The following is a 16,182-nucleotide window of genomic DNA, read 5'->3' on the forward strand; positions in this document are numbered from 1 at the left end:
TATTGGGATTAAATGTAGGTGGGTGGAACTATTTTTTACCCAACTTGTTTCGTAGACTAAGCCCGCTTTTTATAGAGCAAGCTGCTTCCTTATCGTGCTGTAAATTATTCTCCCAGGTTGACACCTGCTGTAGTCCTCTTGCACTTAAAAGTTTATTGTCCTTCAATAAAAACAGGGCTGGAGAAATCAGAAGGACCTGGACTGCCTTCTGAGTGGTAACTGAGAAAGTCAGAGTACATTCTCATTGTGCAATCTGTGAGTATTTTTGTCAGTTTCCACTCACTGCTGCTGCTATAAACTATGTTGTCCATGTCATTTTGCTAAAAATCAATGGCCTGGTCTGCCTCAGGTTAATCATAGGAAATGATGACCAACCTGAATTAGACTAAAAAGTACTCAGTTATTTTCTCAGTTATTATAAATTTTCAGTTACCACTCAACAGGAAATCAGTTATGCCTGATTTTCCTTTTGATTCTTTTTTTTGTACTGCCTTATCTAAATACACCCAACTGTATATTTAAATGGCAGTTCTGGACTGAATGCATACTCATCATGAAGATACGTATATTGTTAATTGTATGGCTTGTTTACATCCTGGTGCTAAATTTAGTACATCCTTCCTATAGCCTATATGTGGTCTTCCTACACTCTCAAACACTACATAACTAGTGTAGAAATCTTTCAATAGATCTTTATTGCGCCTAGAACTTGGACCAAATGTAAATACCTCTACAGTATTTAGTAACAAAACCAGGTGATGTCTCCTGTTATCTAGCAACAGAGAAGCACAAGGAGCACCTCCATAGTGTAAAAATTACTTTATTTGCAAATAAAAACAGCTGAAAATGTACTCACAAACAACCAATGGTAACAGTTTTGTAGTGATAGGATCTCAAGAGAGCGGAGGATTGAAAGACATCTGAGGCTTTAAAAGTGCGGATGAAGAGCTAGGTCATTCTTGCTGCACATATTACTGTGGTTGACAAGTTTCTGGGGTTGAACCCCTTTCCTCATAACCTGACAAAAGGGGTTCGGCCCCAGAAACAAGTCAACGCATCTCTCTTGAGATCCTATCACTACAAGCCTGTTACCATTGGTTGTTTTTGAGAACATTACCAACTGTTTTTATTTGCAAATAAAGTTGTTTTTACACTATGGAGGCACTCCTTATGTTTCTCTGTTGCTAGATACCCAGTTTCCCTAACTGTGAGGGCTACTCCCTCTTTCCACAAGGACAGTTCTATTTGGCACCAGTGGTTGTTATCTTTCAGTGTCTCCTGATAGATAAAGGAAAATATTGTTTTTTTTTTTTACTTCAGCTATAGAGACATCATAAAAATGATCACCAGCACATCCAGATGGTGCAAGTGTCATAGTGTTTAATCCATATACACTATAAATGAAAATGAGTTTGTCCACAATATGTATGTATTTCTGTCTTACACCATGAATATTGTCTGAAACAAGTAAACATTACCTGCTGCATCCATTATAATGTCCTTCATGAGCAGGTGTCCTGGTAATCTTAGTTTACAGATCATGTTCTCCTACTGCCAAGAGGAATTGCATTTGCAGGGGGGCTGTTCACATACTGTTCATATACTCTTAACCGGGTTACTGTTACTAACAGACTGAGTTCCTGTGAGGACGTTCTTAATTATATCCATATTATGTCTGTGAAGAATTAATATTGGTCACAGCTTGGACTACTTGTTGCTAGCAAAATGAAGAGTAGTAGAGGTATGCCTGACAAAGCTCTCAGCTTGTGTATGTGCCAAACAAAGTAGCCTAATATAAACATATACATACTTGGGGACCTGATATATAGGGTGAAAACACTAAAACCCTGAGAGGTACCTAGAATCAGAACTCTCCAGATCACACCATTTCCCACATATGTTCATGAGTCATGACTTTCTCATGAATATTGCACTTGGCATGAATCATTCCCATGGCAATGCATCCCGCTTTTCCAAAATACTAAGAGATTTCAAGGAACACTTACCACGCTTAAGTTTTTTTCATATGTTCTTTGTCGTTTTATACACCAGTTTCTCAATTGTATGTGGGTATCTTGAGATAAGGACTAATCTTTAAAAACAAAACATGCAGAATTAAGCTAGAGCTGATCTGTAATCAAAAAATATATAAAAAATAATATATGTATTAAGGAACAATTTTATTATGATCAATTTCTAACAGTTAAGTACATTTTTAAGTGCATACATTTGTAATTATATTACCTTCCTATAAATTCCCTGCATGCCTGCACTCAGACTAGGAGAGGGAAGATTAGCCAATTAGTCTCTATTGCATCTGCGAGTGCTATCAGTCTAACATGTTTTTAAGGCATTGGGAGGTTGATTGCATACATCGTTTCTGAATTCTGAAGATAAACAAGCCATTATAAGCTGTTAAGTTATATAAAAACCATTAAATAATGACAGTCAGATGCTTACAGAAGCTGAATTTAAAAATTCATTGATTTTTAATTATACATAACTGCATTGGTTGTTTTATATCTGTCTAGAGTTCAGATTTAATAGGCTGCTTTTGACTGTTTATAGTTGTTTTCCATTTTTATGATCATGTTTACTCTATTATGTAATATATGTTTCACTGTCATTGGAACATATATTGATACATTTGAAGTTTCTCACCCAAAAGACAAATTAAACCTGGAAGGTTCTTGAGTAACAATTATGTTTTTGCAAAAGTACCCAGATGCCATGCCTGACTTCCTGCAGCCTTGGCTAAGATCATAGTCCCAGTCATCTGTGTCTGCTGCAAAGTCCCTCCATTAAGATCAGGGCTGCTCTTTTTAAAGGACAGAAAGGGTCACTAACCCCTGACTGTGATGCAGATGCTAATTTCCATGGCATCACCAAATATCACTTTTCTGTGTCATAGGCACCCGGCAGATATAGAGCTATGAGTCTGTAAAGCACAGTAGATCCTAGGCACACTCCCATACCGCTGCAGTTTTTCAGGAGGAACTCCAGACAAGAGGCAAATGTTCATTTTTTGAGTTTAGGTGCAGTTTAAATCGCACTGCAATGAGCACAAAGGGCGTGTCTTTTTCAGCCTATGTAACAATGCTTTAGGTACATTTACATGTGTATGTGTTGTGTGCTGTAAATTTTTTTCTAAAGTTTGAGATTTTTTTATGCATACTAATTTTAATGGCTCTATAAAGAAGTACTCCATCTAAAAAAAAGTGTTTACAGTTGAGGTACAGCTTGGATAAAACTCTGTGCTGGACCGATAAATGAACTCTGTCTGTGGCCCCCCTCCACCAGCATTTGTTGATAATAAAAAAAATGTTGTGGCCGATGGTCCTGTACTTTACATGATGATGTTGACGAGAGGGGTAGTGTCACAACTGAAGAACAGCCTCGGAGCTCCATTGGTGACTACCATAACTAGCGGGAAGGCAGCCTATGAGATTGTGGATTGAGTATTCCTTTCAATTAGATCCCCTCTCCGTAGGTTCACTGTTACTGGGTGCTTTCTGATATCATCTGCTGGCTTATAAAGAACCTCACTCAGGACACGCTTCAGCCTGCTTGCTGTATCACCATATGGCTAGTACATATTCTGGTCAATACATTGTGTTCACTCCTGTGCAAATGGTTCCAGATAATCCCTGCTATCTCATCAGTATTCTGCTTTGCATACTCTGGCTGCAAGTGTGTGCTATTGGGAAACGCGCAATAAATTGGTCAGATTTGAATGGGGGCCTAATGCTACCCATATTTCTGGGCTCTGCCAGGATTATGGCAATTAATTATAAGGGCTTGTTAACACAATATGCGGACCAGACCTGCATGAGTTTCTGCACACGCAGTGCAGTGTAGTTTGCCACATTTTTTGCCGCGTTACGGGCCGTTTTTTTTCCTTTTAGCCTAAAATGAGCTTTAAGTGCGTTCCAGGGCGTGTGCATGCATTTAAGATGCGTTTGCATGCGTTCCAGAGCAGGAAAAATAGGGCTTGCTGCAGGTTTTTTACATGCTCTGGAACTGAACGCTGCGTTGTGAACTAGAGCCCAAAATACCATTTGGAATACATTGGACGCAGTTTTGATCCGTCCTGGAACTACTCTGCTATGCATCTGGAACGCACTCGGTGTGAATTAGCCCGTAACTTGCCTTATGATTTGGAATTCCAGTTTGGTTGCATGCTCATTTACAGCTGTTGTCAGTAAGGCAGACGCAAGGTCCAAGTTCAGGTTACATAGTTACATAGTTGTTAAGGTTGAATAAAGACACCGGTCCATTGAGCTCAACCTTTGTGGTTGTGTGTGTGTGTGCATGTTACTAAGATTACCTGTACCCCTGTGTATCTCGTTTGCTGAGAAAAGTATCTAGGTGGTTCTTCTCAGCTGAAACCACCGCCTGTAGAAGGGAGTTCCACAATTTTACAGTTCTCACAGTAAAGAATCCCCTTCACTGTTTTAGATTGAACCTTTTCTCTTCCAGTTTCCGATGGTGGCCTCATGTATTCTTGAGTGAACTAACCGTAAACAGTTTACTACTGATTATGCCATCTCCATTAAACAATTTGTACATTACTATTATATCCCCTCTCAGTCTACCCTTTTCAAGAGTGAACAAGTTTAATGCGTGCAGTCTTTCCTCATAGTTTAGGTCCTCTAGCCCCTTAATTAGCTTTGTTGCCCTTCTCTGGACTCTCTCCAGCTCAAAGACATCCTTTCTGTGGATCAGTGACCAAAACTGAACCGCTTACTCAAAAGTACATTCCCTTTTTTATGCATGATAGTACCCTGCTTGCCTTATTCACTGCTGCCATGCATTGCATGCTGTTACCAAAGCGACTGTCCACTAGGACTCCCAAATCTTTTTCCAGCTCTGATTCCCCCAGTGGAATGCCCATTAATGAGTAGCTTGCATGTGTATTTTTAACTCCGAAATGCATAACCTTACACTTCTCAATGTTAAACCTCATCTGCCATGTAGATGCCCAGACCCCTAATTTTTCCAGGCCTTCCTGTAATATCTGTCTTCTGTAGAGTTTATTCTAAAAATGTTGGTATTGTCAGCAAAAACTGAAATATTGCTATTCATATCGGTCCCAATATCATTGATAAATAGGTTGAACAGCAATGGCCCCAAGACAGAACCCTTGGGCACGGCACTGCCAACCCAGGACCACTTGGAAAATTAGCCATTTATTTTACTTTCTGGACACGTTCACTTAGCCAGTTCTTTATTCAAGTACACACCATTTAATTAATGCCCAAAGAGTGAAACTTGTAAATGAAACCTTTTATGAGGTTACACAATTAATTCCTAACTTCCATGCTTGCTGGTCACTTGGCAGTTTTTAGACTCCACCATTCAGGGAAGACCACACTAACTACAGGTAACAGAATGGGTCCACACCAATCTGTAAAACTACTGTAACTTTAAATAATTGAGGCTGTTAGTGTCTGTTTTTCTCTGTGACTTGCTGCATCAATACCTCAGCTAATACATTGGTCAGAAATTCAAGAGATGTATTTCTAGAGTGCACCAAACAAGAGTTCTTGGTATCCAAAATAATGTTATTGCTTCCACAAATGACAACAGGAGACATCAAAAGGCAGTCAATGCGTTTCAGGGACTCAGCAATCTCCCTTCATCAGGGCTTTAAAAATTAACTAGATATCAGTTGAACCCAGACCAAAGCTCCTGGAAAATGTAATCCAAACCATGAGGGTAATATTTAGGAAAGCTGCCTGTGTCAGCAGCAGAGCAGCATCTCAAACTCAAGAGATGGTGATGTAGAAAAAAAACATTGGTGTCCTTATATCCCCCATATGATGGTGCTGCTGCAATTAATTAACAGACAGCTCTCACGCTTTACAGATAATTAGGCTAATACTGCTGGCAGACATTTTTTATTTTAGTTTCTTATATGACTGTTTTTTTTTTTAGCAATGATTTCTCCAAAACAAAAGAAAATGCAAACCATTTTCTAGAGAAATTTCTAAAATGGAGCTTGCTTTTATCCCCACCTAAAGTACATATTACCAAATCACCGAATAGTATATAGGCATAATGATATGATTTACAAATAACCCTAAATTAATTATTTTAAACATAGTATATATCTTAAATATGTTAGCAAATGTGAAAAAGCTATGAAGTGTTTATCATGTGTGATTAGGGAGTCTTCCTTTAAGAAGTTGCTGCTGCCCGAAGAAAGTGGTCATCACTTCCAGTAATAAACATGGAAGAGTTTTTATGCAGGTCTGTCTGCTCTTACCGCAGAGAGCTGAACCGTCTACTGCTGCATTTTCAGGACAGGAGCTGAACACAAAGATACAGTGTGCTAGTTAAACAGTATGCCATTCCCAAACTCCCTAGTCATTTTCTAGATCCTATCATGCATCTGCTTCCCCTGTACTGCTGTTGGAGAGCAGTTTGCAATTAATTACTCGTCTCTTTCATGTGACTTGTGTCTGAGCCAAATGAAAGCTTATTACTATTCCTGACTGGCAAAGCTGGGGTTCTACCATTGAATCCCACCACGGACACAATATGCCTGAAATCTGCATATTCTCTAGTGTTGTGTGGATTTTTTAAGGAGAGCTTAAAGTGTATTTCCACTTTTGCAGTCAAATTTGAGAAAACCCCACTATGGGGTTGATTTATAACCCTTCTTCCCAGTATGTAGATGGGCAGATGCCATTCCCATGGCACTACGGCAACTGGATGGCTCTGAGGAGCATAGAAATTTCATATGTGTCATCTACTGGCGGTAGTGCCATGGGAATGGCATCCACCCAGCTATAAGCTGAGCAGAAGGGTTAATAATCTTCCCTTATATATTTGTTTTGTGTTCCCATTAACACAGCATACCTAAAGATTTTAGACATATTTATCTTCTCTGTACAATCCCAAAGTGAAAGGAAACTCTGTCTGTCCCCATAAAAAAAAATCGGGACAATCTGAGCTTCTTCTCATTCATATACAATGCTTCTAGATCCTTAACCCTTTGTTAGGACATATAGAGAGAAATTTATCAAAACTGGAGCAGACAAAATCTGGTGCGGCTATGCATGGTAACCTATCAGATTCTATCTTTCATTTTCAAATCAAACTGAAGAGAGAAGCTGGTTGGTTGCCATGCACAGCTGCTCCAGATTTTCTCTGCTCTAGTTTTGATAGATTCCCCTCACAGTGTTCAAAACTAGTTTACACACGAGTTAATTATGTTACAGATCAGGCTAGGTTCATACTAGAGCGATCGTGCACGAAACCGTGCAGATGGTCGTGCGGTCAAATGCGCTGGTGGTGACATTATTTTCTAATGGCACCCCAGTTGTGCAGGCAGATTGCGTGGTTTCCCGCCACGATACTGCCAGTGCAATTGCACATGATTGCGGTTCAAAATACATTGATTGGGTTCAAAAACCCACGCAGTGCGTGTCGCCAAAAATTTTTTTCTCAATTGCCACGCGGATATCAAACAAAATATATCGACACCGGCACTCCAATAGCAAGTCAAATATGTCTGTTTATTGATGTATGAGCAGCGTAACATGATACACTCAATGCAACGTTTCGGGGTCTCCCAGGATCCCCTTCTTCAGGCATAACAAGTGACTTAAAATAGATATCCAAATTTGGATGCAAAATGGAAACACATTTCCTTCCCACATTTACTGACAGGTTATTTGTTTTGTCCTAAAACTGGATGTGTGACTGTGGTAGGAAAATTGCATTGTAAGTGTGGTGATCCTATGTTATGGCCTCTATGTCATTTCTGCGTCTTGTAGTGATGTAGAGGTCAGAGGATGGAACTACAGTGTGCTGTGGCAGACACAGGCTTTTAATACTCCTGGAAGTGTAGAATTCTTGAGATTCTAATGGATGATGCAGCGCTGGAAGCACTGGTATAGACATGGCCATCTGGGAAGTGAGTATAATAACTCTTCTATTCCAAGGAACTGGCATTTACATTTTTAGACAACGGACAGGGTCCATTTAAAGTGCATGCACAGCCATATTTTTGTTTTGTTTTGGATTTTGGAGTGGGGAAGGATTATTGCCCTTGTTGGGTTTTTATGGCTATCAAGGGCTCCATTAGCCATCCTTCATTTATTGTCCCAATGACGAGGGACCAGAAAGGAAGTGAGGAATAATGACTTACAGCAACATACACAGAAATCCAAATGTTTTTGTAAAGCAGAGGGAGGCTAGAACTTCAATTTTTTTGTTGACTGTTAGTTAGGCTATACCACTGCTTTACATATAGGCCCCACACACAGTCATTTGGCACACTAATGTTCCCACTGCCCTCTCATGTTTGCCAACACACCTCAGGATTAACAAGTACAGATGCACCGATACAATTTTTTCAAAGCCAAGTACAAGTACTGTTCCTCAAGTACTCGCCAACACTAATTACCGATACTTTTTTTTTTAAGTGACATTTTTTCTAAAACAATGCAGTCTAATGATTTTAGGACAGCAGTGAAGCACCAGGGCGCACTTACAGCTGCGACCCTGGTAGTTCTGCCACTGACCCCAAGCTGTAGAGGGACTACAAATCCCAGCAATACATTATACAGCAATGCAGAAAGGCACCCAGCTATAGAGGGCTACAAATCCTAGCAATGCATTACAAAGCAATGCAGAATAATATGAAGATACATATTCAATGTTGCTCACCAGGGCTGTGCTCCATCTCAGGATGGCTGTGCGGGGTCTGACCAAGGTCTTAGCAGGGCTGTAACAGGGTCTCAGGAAGATGTGTGGGGTATAATCAGGGCTGTGCGCGGTCTCACCAAGGTTGTGCACAGTCTCAGGAGAATGTGCTAGGTATCACCAGGGCTGTACATAGTCTGATCAGGGCTGTGTAGGGTCTCACCAGGGCTGTACAAGGTCTCACCAGGGCTATGCAGGGTCTCAGGAGGATGTTCAAGGTCTCACCAGGGCTGCACAGGGTCTCACCAGAGCTGTGTGTCCGGTCTCAGAAGGATGTGCAGGATCTCACCAGGGCTGCGTGCGGGTGTCACGAGGGCTGCGTTCGGGTCTCACAAGGGCTGCGTTCGGGTCTCCTCAGTGCTGTGCTGTGTCTCCCCAGGGCTGTACGGGCCAGTGCAGGGCTGTCCAAGGCTGTATCGGTCTCTGCAGGTAAAAGACAGCCACTGGCAGACTGCCTGAGGTCCCCAGGAAGCAGAGACCTCAGCCAGCTGCTCCTGTTTAGAAATTTTAAAAAGCGGTATCGACCTTTAGTATCGAGGCAGTTTCACAAGTACAAGTACTTGTGAAAAGGCCCAGTACTAGTATCGGTGCATCCCTAATAACAAAGTCCTTATCTATTGCCTTCTGACAGATATAGCTTTAAATGATCCAAACGGAGTTTGTTTTTCTCAGCTTGTCTCTCCACTTCCCAGATCCTTTTGATAAGCACTTTTGTACATAATTTTTTGGTTTTCTGAAACCTCAACATTTTGTTAGCGTAGTCAAAAAAAAGTGTTAATCTCTGCAACTTTTGTCTAAATGGTAATCAGTGGGTAAAACTACAGAGTTGTTTAGCAGCCAAAGAGGACCTGTTATTAGTACGTAAACTAAAATGCTATTTATAAAACATCAAATGAGGACTTAAACTGTTGTTAGATGACAACTCTGTTCATAGCCAAAGCATAATTCCCCTGTGGTTTCTCATGCATCTCATCAGATGGCCAGTGAGACCTCAACAGCTATGTAACCAGTTTTATCTGCATGTAAAGGCTATTACAACAGGCTCTTAGCGCAGCTGCCAACGGCGGAAAAGGACTGTGTCTGGGGCAAGCTGAGGAGAGACTTCGTTCATATCTACCACAGGCACTCATCCCCCAGTCACTGCTCTGCACCCCGGATACCACGGCCAGAGAAATGGCGGCCCACCCACTGAAGGCGCGAGGAGGAGGCGGCTCTGCGTCCTGGGCCAAGCCTCGGAAATGAGAACCAAGGAGTGCCCCGAGCCTGAGCTCTTCTATGGCTGTGGAACCTGGCTGGCCACCCCTCAGAAGATGAGACTGTCCTGGGAAAACGCCAAGGAGGAGCATGGCTGAAAGCCTGGCTGTCTGCCAGGAACTGGAGATCTTACACTGCAGTGTTGCCTCCTCCTCTTATCATCATCATCATCATCATCATCATCATCCTCTGTGGAAGAACTGAGCGCGGAGCCTGCTCAGGCTGTCAATGCCCCTGCCTAGTCTCTGCACAGTGTCCAGACCCCTGGGGGAACAGCCGAAGACTGGAGCCGCATGAGAGACCACTACATATCCAGAATGATTACCTCTTACAGCTGGGCTTCAGGGACCTGTATCAGGTACAGGAGGAGGGCATGGAGCCTCATCCACTTCTATGCAGGTGATAGGACACAGCTGTCACTTCTCTAGAGTGGGGACTGTTCATAGGATTCATATATAGCCCATACACTGCTCATATAGTCATTGCATAGCCTGCTACGCTAATAGCGCAACCTGTCAGAACCTGGATGCAGCATGCATGCTTATACCTAGCGACTGACGGATTGCGCAAAATGTCTTTAAACAGGAAGGGGTGGGGCAAATTTAGATTTAGGGGTGTCCAAGTTTAGTTTACGGCAGCACAAAACCAAAATACAAAGTACATGTTGGGTTTAAGATTTGGGCTCACAAAAAGGGATTTGCATTGAAGTCTGAACATAATTGCATGTAGTGCTAGTAAGTGCGTAAAGCATCCATCTACTGCTAAAGTAAACTATCCCAGAACTTTTTTCAATCCTCAACAGAATAGGGAAAGTCTGATCTTCTGATAGGTCTTTATTGCTGCCTATGCTTCTAGTGGAAGCCACTTCTTGTCCTTAGTCTTTCTCAAACATGTAGAGATCTGCAAGCTTAACGTTCTGAATCCCCTTGCTAAAGTAGATTTTCTTCATATATTCCTATAGCTAATCCACTAAGAGGCCAGTGACACCTGCATTATATTATCATGTTGATCCCTAGTTGAATCTCTTTACATAGGAAGCCAAGAAGCCTTTCACATTTTTGCTTCTATACTTGTGTGCACTAAGCCCATCAGTCATCTTTGACAAAATACACTAGTCCTACAGAAGCAATACTGGCCATCTGCTTCCCCTTTCACAATGTATATTGCTCATATTGATTGAGGAGCTCTTCCTTGATTAAATAGTACATTAGCAAAATAACAAGTAAAATAACTAATGGAGAGCCAAATTCGTTGTGAATACAGCTTTACCAACCCCATAACGGTCATATTAATAATAGTTAAAGGGTTATTAAACCCTCACGTTTTTTTTGCATATATCTACTGCTAGCAAGCAGTAGATCTAAGCAAAAACTTAAAAAAAAAAAACCTTTTGAAACAGGTTTAAACTTACCTGTGTCTTCGCCGCAAGCTCCAGTCCGAACATCTGAAGAGTCTCTGGCACCTGCAAAGGATTTTGTGGCGGGCGTATGCGCAGTTCAGGTGTTCGGCCTGGGAGACGAGGGGAGACACAAGGTAAGTCTATGGAGCAGCGTGCACCCGCACAGACACCGTGGGACATCATTGGTACCACACAAACGTCTGTGCACCTGCACAGACACCGTGGTACCACACAAACGCTTGCTACACAAGCTGAGGTGGTGTGTACGTGGATAGAGAACTGGCTACGGGAACGGGCGGAAAAATAAGCCTTTAATGTCACTTTAAATCTATAATAACCAGAGACAGTGATGGGGCAAGATCTTCTTGCACCCAAAGCATAGAAGCCAAAATGCGCAACCCTCTCGCCCTAGCTAAGATGGATCGTTCTTGCAGGTCTGTAAATATATTAGCCATGCTTTAACATTTTAAATCCTAGGGCCTTCATAGGTAAACAGAGCTTCGTATTGGCTATCTTGATGACCCCTAAGCCACTGTTTGGCCAGGATGCCCAATCAGCAGCTGTCTTGAACGAGGATGACTGTTACTGGCTTGGATGGCCCGTATTGGTTGTCTGAACTGTGGTGGCTATGTTTTTAATTTTAACTATTTGTGGAAATGGGTAAAGGGTACTAAATGTACCACTACACTCATTGCCCAATAAAGAGGGCTTCCAGATTCCATCATAAGTCCTCCCCACTTTAATATTACCTCAATCTCCTTTTTGGGGGCACATGGAGTTAAGGTAGAGGGCTTGTCCCTCAACATTGGGACAAAGATACTTTGCAAGGGTGGGGAGGCTTTGATGCCCCCCTTCCCTTGCAAGGTACCATCCCAGCGTTGAAAGGCAAACAACCTGGTTTGGTACAGAAGGAGTGGGGGCGGGGGGGCTGCATACTCACTGCTCTCCCTCTCCTGGCCATCCAGGCTGCATGGCTGGATAAGGGTCTGGTTGCAATAATAGGGAAACCCATGCATTTTGTTTTTAGTGCATTTTTACAGCAAATGCAATGCACCCGAACTTCGCAGATGATCCTTTTAGCTTTTCAGAGCCAAAACTGCGAATGTTCCCAAAAACAAACAGCAATCCTATTGGCTATCAGCACTCCTGAACAATATTATTATTATTATTATTATTCTTTCGGATTTATATAGCACCAACAGTTTGCAGAACTAAGAGCAAACAGAGTAGGAGAGGACATATTCCAAGGGATGAACATTATTTGTAAATCCTGTTATGATTTGGCAGTACACATGGTCATTTGATATCATGTACAAATGGGGTCACTAGGGTATAAGTATGTAGGGCTCAAGCTGAAAGTGCCTGTGTCTCTCCATCCACTGCTGTGATTGTTTTTTAGCATGTTGTGTTTTTCAGTTTTTCAGGCCCATACATCACAGCCTTATTTACCACTTTATTTTATTAATGACATATTGTCATGTATAGTAGCTATTTCAAGAAAGCAGATTATATTTTTAGTTCACTGACCTTTTAATGCTGATCTGTGCATTGGATTAGTGTCAGCTGATTATATTTACTTTAGTAGGAGGTTCTGTCCGTCTGGTAGTTGGTCTGCAAAATCAATGTTAGCTATGACTGAATAATCTGTGCTCTTACAGATTCCTTACACTACAAGTTTATCATTACCCCTTCACACTTTCTTCATGTGCAGTATTATATCAACCTCAAGGAGACTTTAAAGTGCACTTGTCAGCACTGAGCAGATATTTTGCTGCAAAACAGTGTGGATGTGTTTTTTTTCCCCCGTATTATATACCGTATTTTGTTTCATGTACATCTGGGAAAATGTAGGATACATTCTGTACCGTTTGCATAACCATGCCACCAATGCAACCTTGAGGGGCTTTTAGAGAATTGGGTCAAATAGTAAAGTCAAGTGACGCATCTCAAATTGCTTCATCTTTACAGATCTTACTCTAATCCCACAATAACAGGTGTACCTGTCTCATCTAAACCTCCTTTAGCCTAACCTCCTAATGCTGCAACCAGCTAATAGGTTAAGGTGAGTTTTAACTTGATACAATTAATCTTTAAAGCAGAAATCCAACCAAAACTTTTCCCACAACTTTTGGCACCCCAAATCAGCAACAGGAGCAGGTCCCCACTTTCCACAGAAATATTTACACTGTGTAGACTTTACCTGAACCAGTTAATTTTACAGCACTGATTAAGGTGGCCCTTATGTAAGCCTGAAATGTTTTGGCCTTGGACTGAATGTTCTATGGTCAAACAAAACTGATTCTGGGCACACACCACTTTGTTACTGCTTCTGTGTTTTATCATTTCTGGTCATTACTAAGACCCAAGCCCCCACAATGGACTAAATAAAAATAAATACCATCTTTTATTAAAAATAAAATACACAAATGGAGTGTTACAATCAAAATCTACTTCAGAAAAAAACTGCATATACAATTGTTTGCAATTGCATTGCATTGCATGGAACAACAATGCGATACTGCATGTTCCGGTGCGGGCAATTGCACTGTGGGCGGGAGGCACATTTGGGGTCAAAGCATATGCTGAAAGCCTCGCAACTGACAGCTGAACTGTCATTAAACAACGACAACTGGGTGAAGCTGGCTGTGAAATCACAGCCAGCTCCACCCAGTTGTTATTCATTGGCCGGGACCTTCTAGAAGACTCTAGCAGGTGTCAGCCAATAGTAAACAGTTGGGCGTAGCTAGCTGTCACTGCTACCTCTGCCCAATTGTTTTTCTTTTGCCGGCATCTAGTGTTTTTTTTATAGTGTAAAAACTATTTTTATCATCTCGCCCTCCTTGTGCGTACATTATAATTATTTATGTATGAGATATATTCCCCCACCCTTTCTTTTTCTCTCTTGCTCTCTACTTTCTCTAACTTCGTCTCACTGACGTATCCTGACAGTGTCAGCGCGAAGCCATTTTTCATGCCGTATTCCAAGGCTCTGCAATTTGATTTCTTATGTCCAATTTATCATTCACATTCCTTTGGCTGGCATATTAGTCAATACTTTGAATCCTTTAACTGCAATTGCAGTGGCGCTCGTGGTGGGGGCGTTTAAAAAAAATATTATTATTAATTTTCTTTTTTTTGTTTACTTTGAACTATTTTTTTATTATTTTTTAAATTTCCTAAATGTAAAAACTATTTTTTAAACTTTTTTTTTATTATTTATTTCACTGATTTTCTACTCTGCTCGGTACCACGGAGGTACCAAGCAGAATAGCCGAGCCAAATGCTGCTCTGCGACATTCAGCTATACACTCACTGCTGTTCAGCCTCCATGTGAATAGGGGCGAACGGCAGCGAGTGAGCTGCCGGAGCTTCTGCTCAGTCAATCCAGATGTTGGATCGGCTGAGTCGAAGTCCTTCTGTAGAGCATGTTCGGCTAACCGAAGTGCAGCCGAAGCCAGCCGATGTACGGCTGATTTCAGCAGATGTATGGCTGAAATCAGCTGTACAAGCCTGAAGTGAATAGCCGAACAGCGTGGGTTATGCATTCGGCTGTCTTCGGCTGCTTTGTGAATAACCCTCTAAATCGAAATTTGTTGTCAAAGTTAACACTGCACTGAACTCAATGGAATAAAGCACTCCTTTAAGTAAATCAGTCTCAAGGTTGGAGAGAATGGACAAAGAATATTTCAGGTTAGCAAAGATGATTATTATTGCTTAAAATCCTTTTTTTTCTAATATTGTGTCTTTTTAAAACAGACAGGGCAGATCATATTTGAAGTTATATGCATGTCTCAGCGAGTGCTATAAATGACACTGACATAATACATTAGTCATGCATAACTTGTTTTTTTTTCAGGTCTGGCAGCGTCAAAAACCACTGGCATGAGATTTTCTCCTTTGTGGAAAGTCTTACAGAAAAATTTACAAGGTATGTATTAAAGAATGCAAGCATCCTTGGTCTAATGTCTGTATTTGCAGTTAATATTTCACAACATTGTGATTTACATTTTATACAATGGTTGTTTCTAACTTTTCTCATGGCTACCTGAGATAAAATTAGGGATGAGAAGATATTCACAAATTGGCTCTGAGTACAATCTACTATACTGAAATCAGTTATCTGGTATCAATGTGATTTGCAGTATGGTAAAGTTAAAAAGCCCCTGCAAAGTAAAATATGGCTTTAACAGCAGAAGGTCACTACTCCTTTCTCAATAAAAAAAAAAAAATCACAATCTAATTAGTCTCAATATGGAACACGTGCAGTAATAATAATAATAATATTTTTTATTTTTTTTCCTAAAGGCAAAAAGGTTTGCAAGAGAATGTTCTCTTAGCTTAGTAAATGTGGTGAAAATTCAGTTGTTTTTGCAAGCACGTGATTGGATGATAGACATCAATAGAGCTTCACCTCATTTACTAAGCTTAGGGAAAATCCATTTTCAAAGTGAAAATCCCCTTTAGAAAATGATTATTAGTAAAGTAAATTAGTAAAGTATTATTTGCCTTTAGTAAATCAACTCCATAGTGTTGCTGGTAACAGACATATATTGTGCTGCTATGTATTGTAGAACCTAAGAACACATATGTTTTGAACTAATTTTTTTCCTTTCTGTGCTTTGGAATAGTCCCATGCTGAGGATGTCATTCATTGTCTTCTCATCTCGAGCGACAACAATTATGAAATTAACAGAGAAAAGGTAAAAAAATTCCAAGAAAATCTTTGCAGCCTGTTATGCCAGTTTTGATAAAACCATTTCACTGCATCTTAGCTGAACAGTTAGGGGTGTATTTATAAGCAATTCACAGAACCC

At 40.9% G+C, this 16,182-nt stretch overlaps 1 protein-coding gene across 1 annotated transcript in view; it reads left to right on the top strand.

Annotated features, from left to right (window-relative positions):
* The window catches only part of LOC108796062 (anthrax toxin receptor 1-like), a 35,540-nt gene that overhangs the window by 15,269 nt on the left and 4,089 nt on the right, over positions 1–16,182 (top strand). The window contains exons 2-3 of the mRNA XM_018567450.1: positions 15,225–15,296; positions 15,997–16,068. Of these exons, the coding sequence (XP_018422952.1) occupies positions 15,225–15,296; positions 15,997–16,068 (144 nt within the window). The remainder of the gene's footprint in view (positions 1–15,224; positions 15,297–15,996; positions 16,069–16,182) is intronic.

The sequence above is a fragment of the Nanorana parkeri genome, unplaced genomic scaffold, assembly GCF_000935625.1.
Source record: "Nanorana parkeri isolate BGI_ZX_2015 unplaced genomic scaffold, ASM93562v1 scaffold1050, whole genome shotgun sequence".
Classification (NCBI taxonomy): domain Eukaryota; kingdom Metazoa; phylum Chordata; class Amphibia; order Anura; family Dicroglossidae; genus Nanorana; species Nanorana parkeri.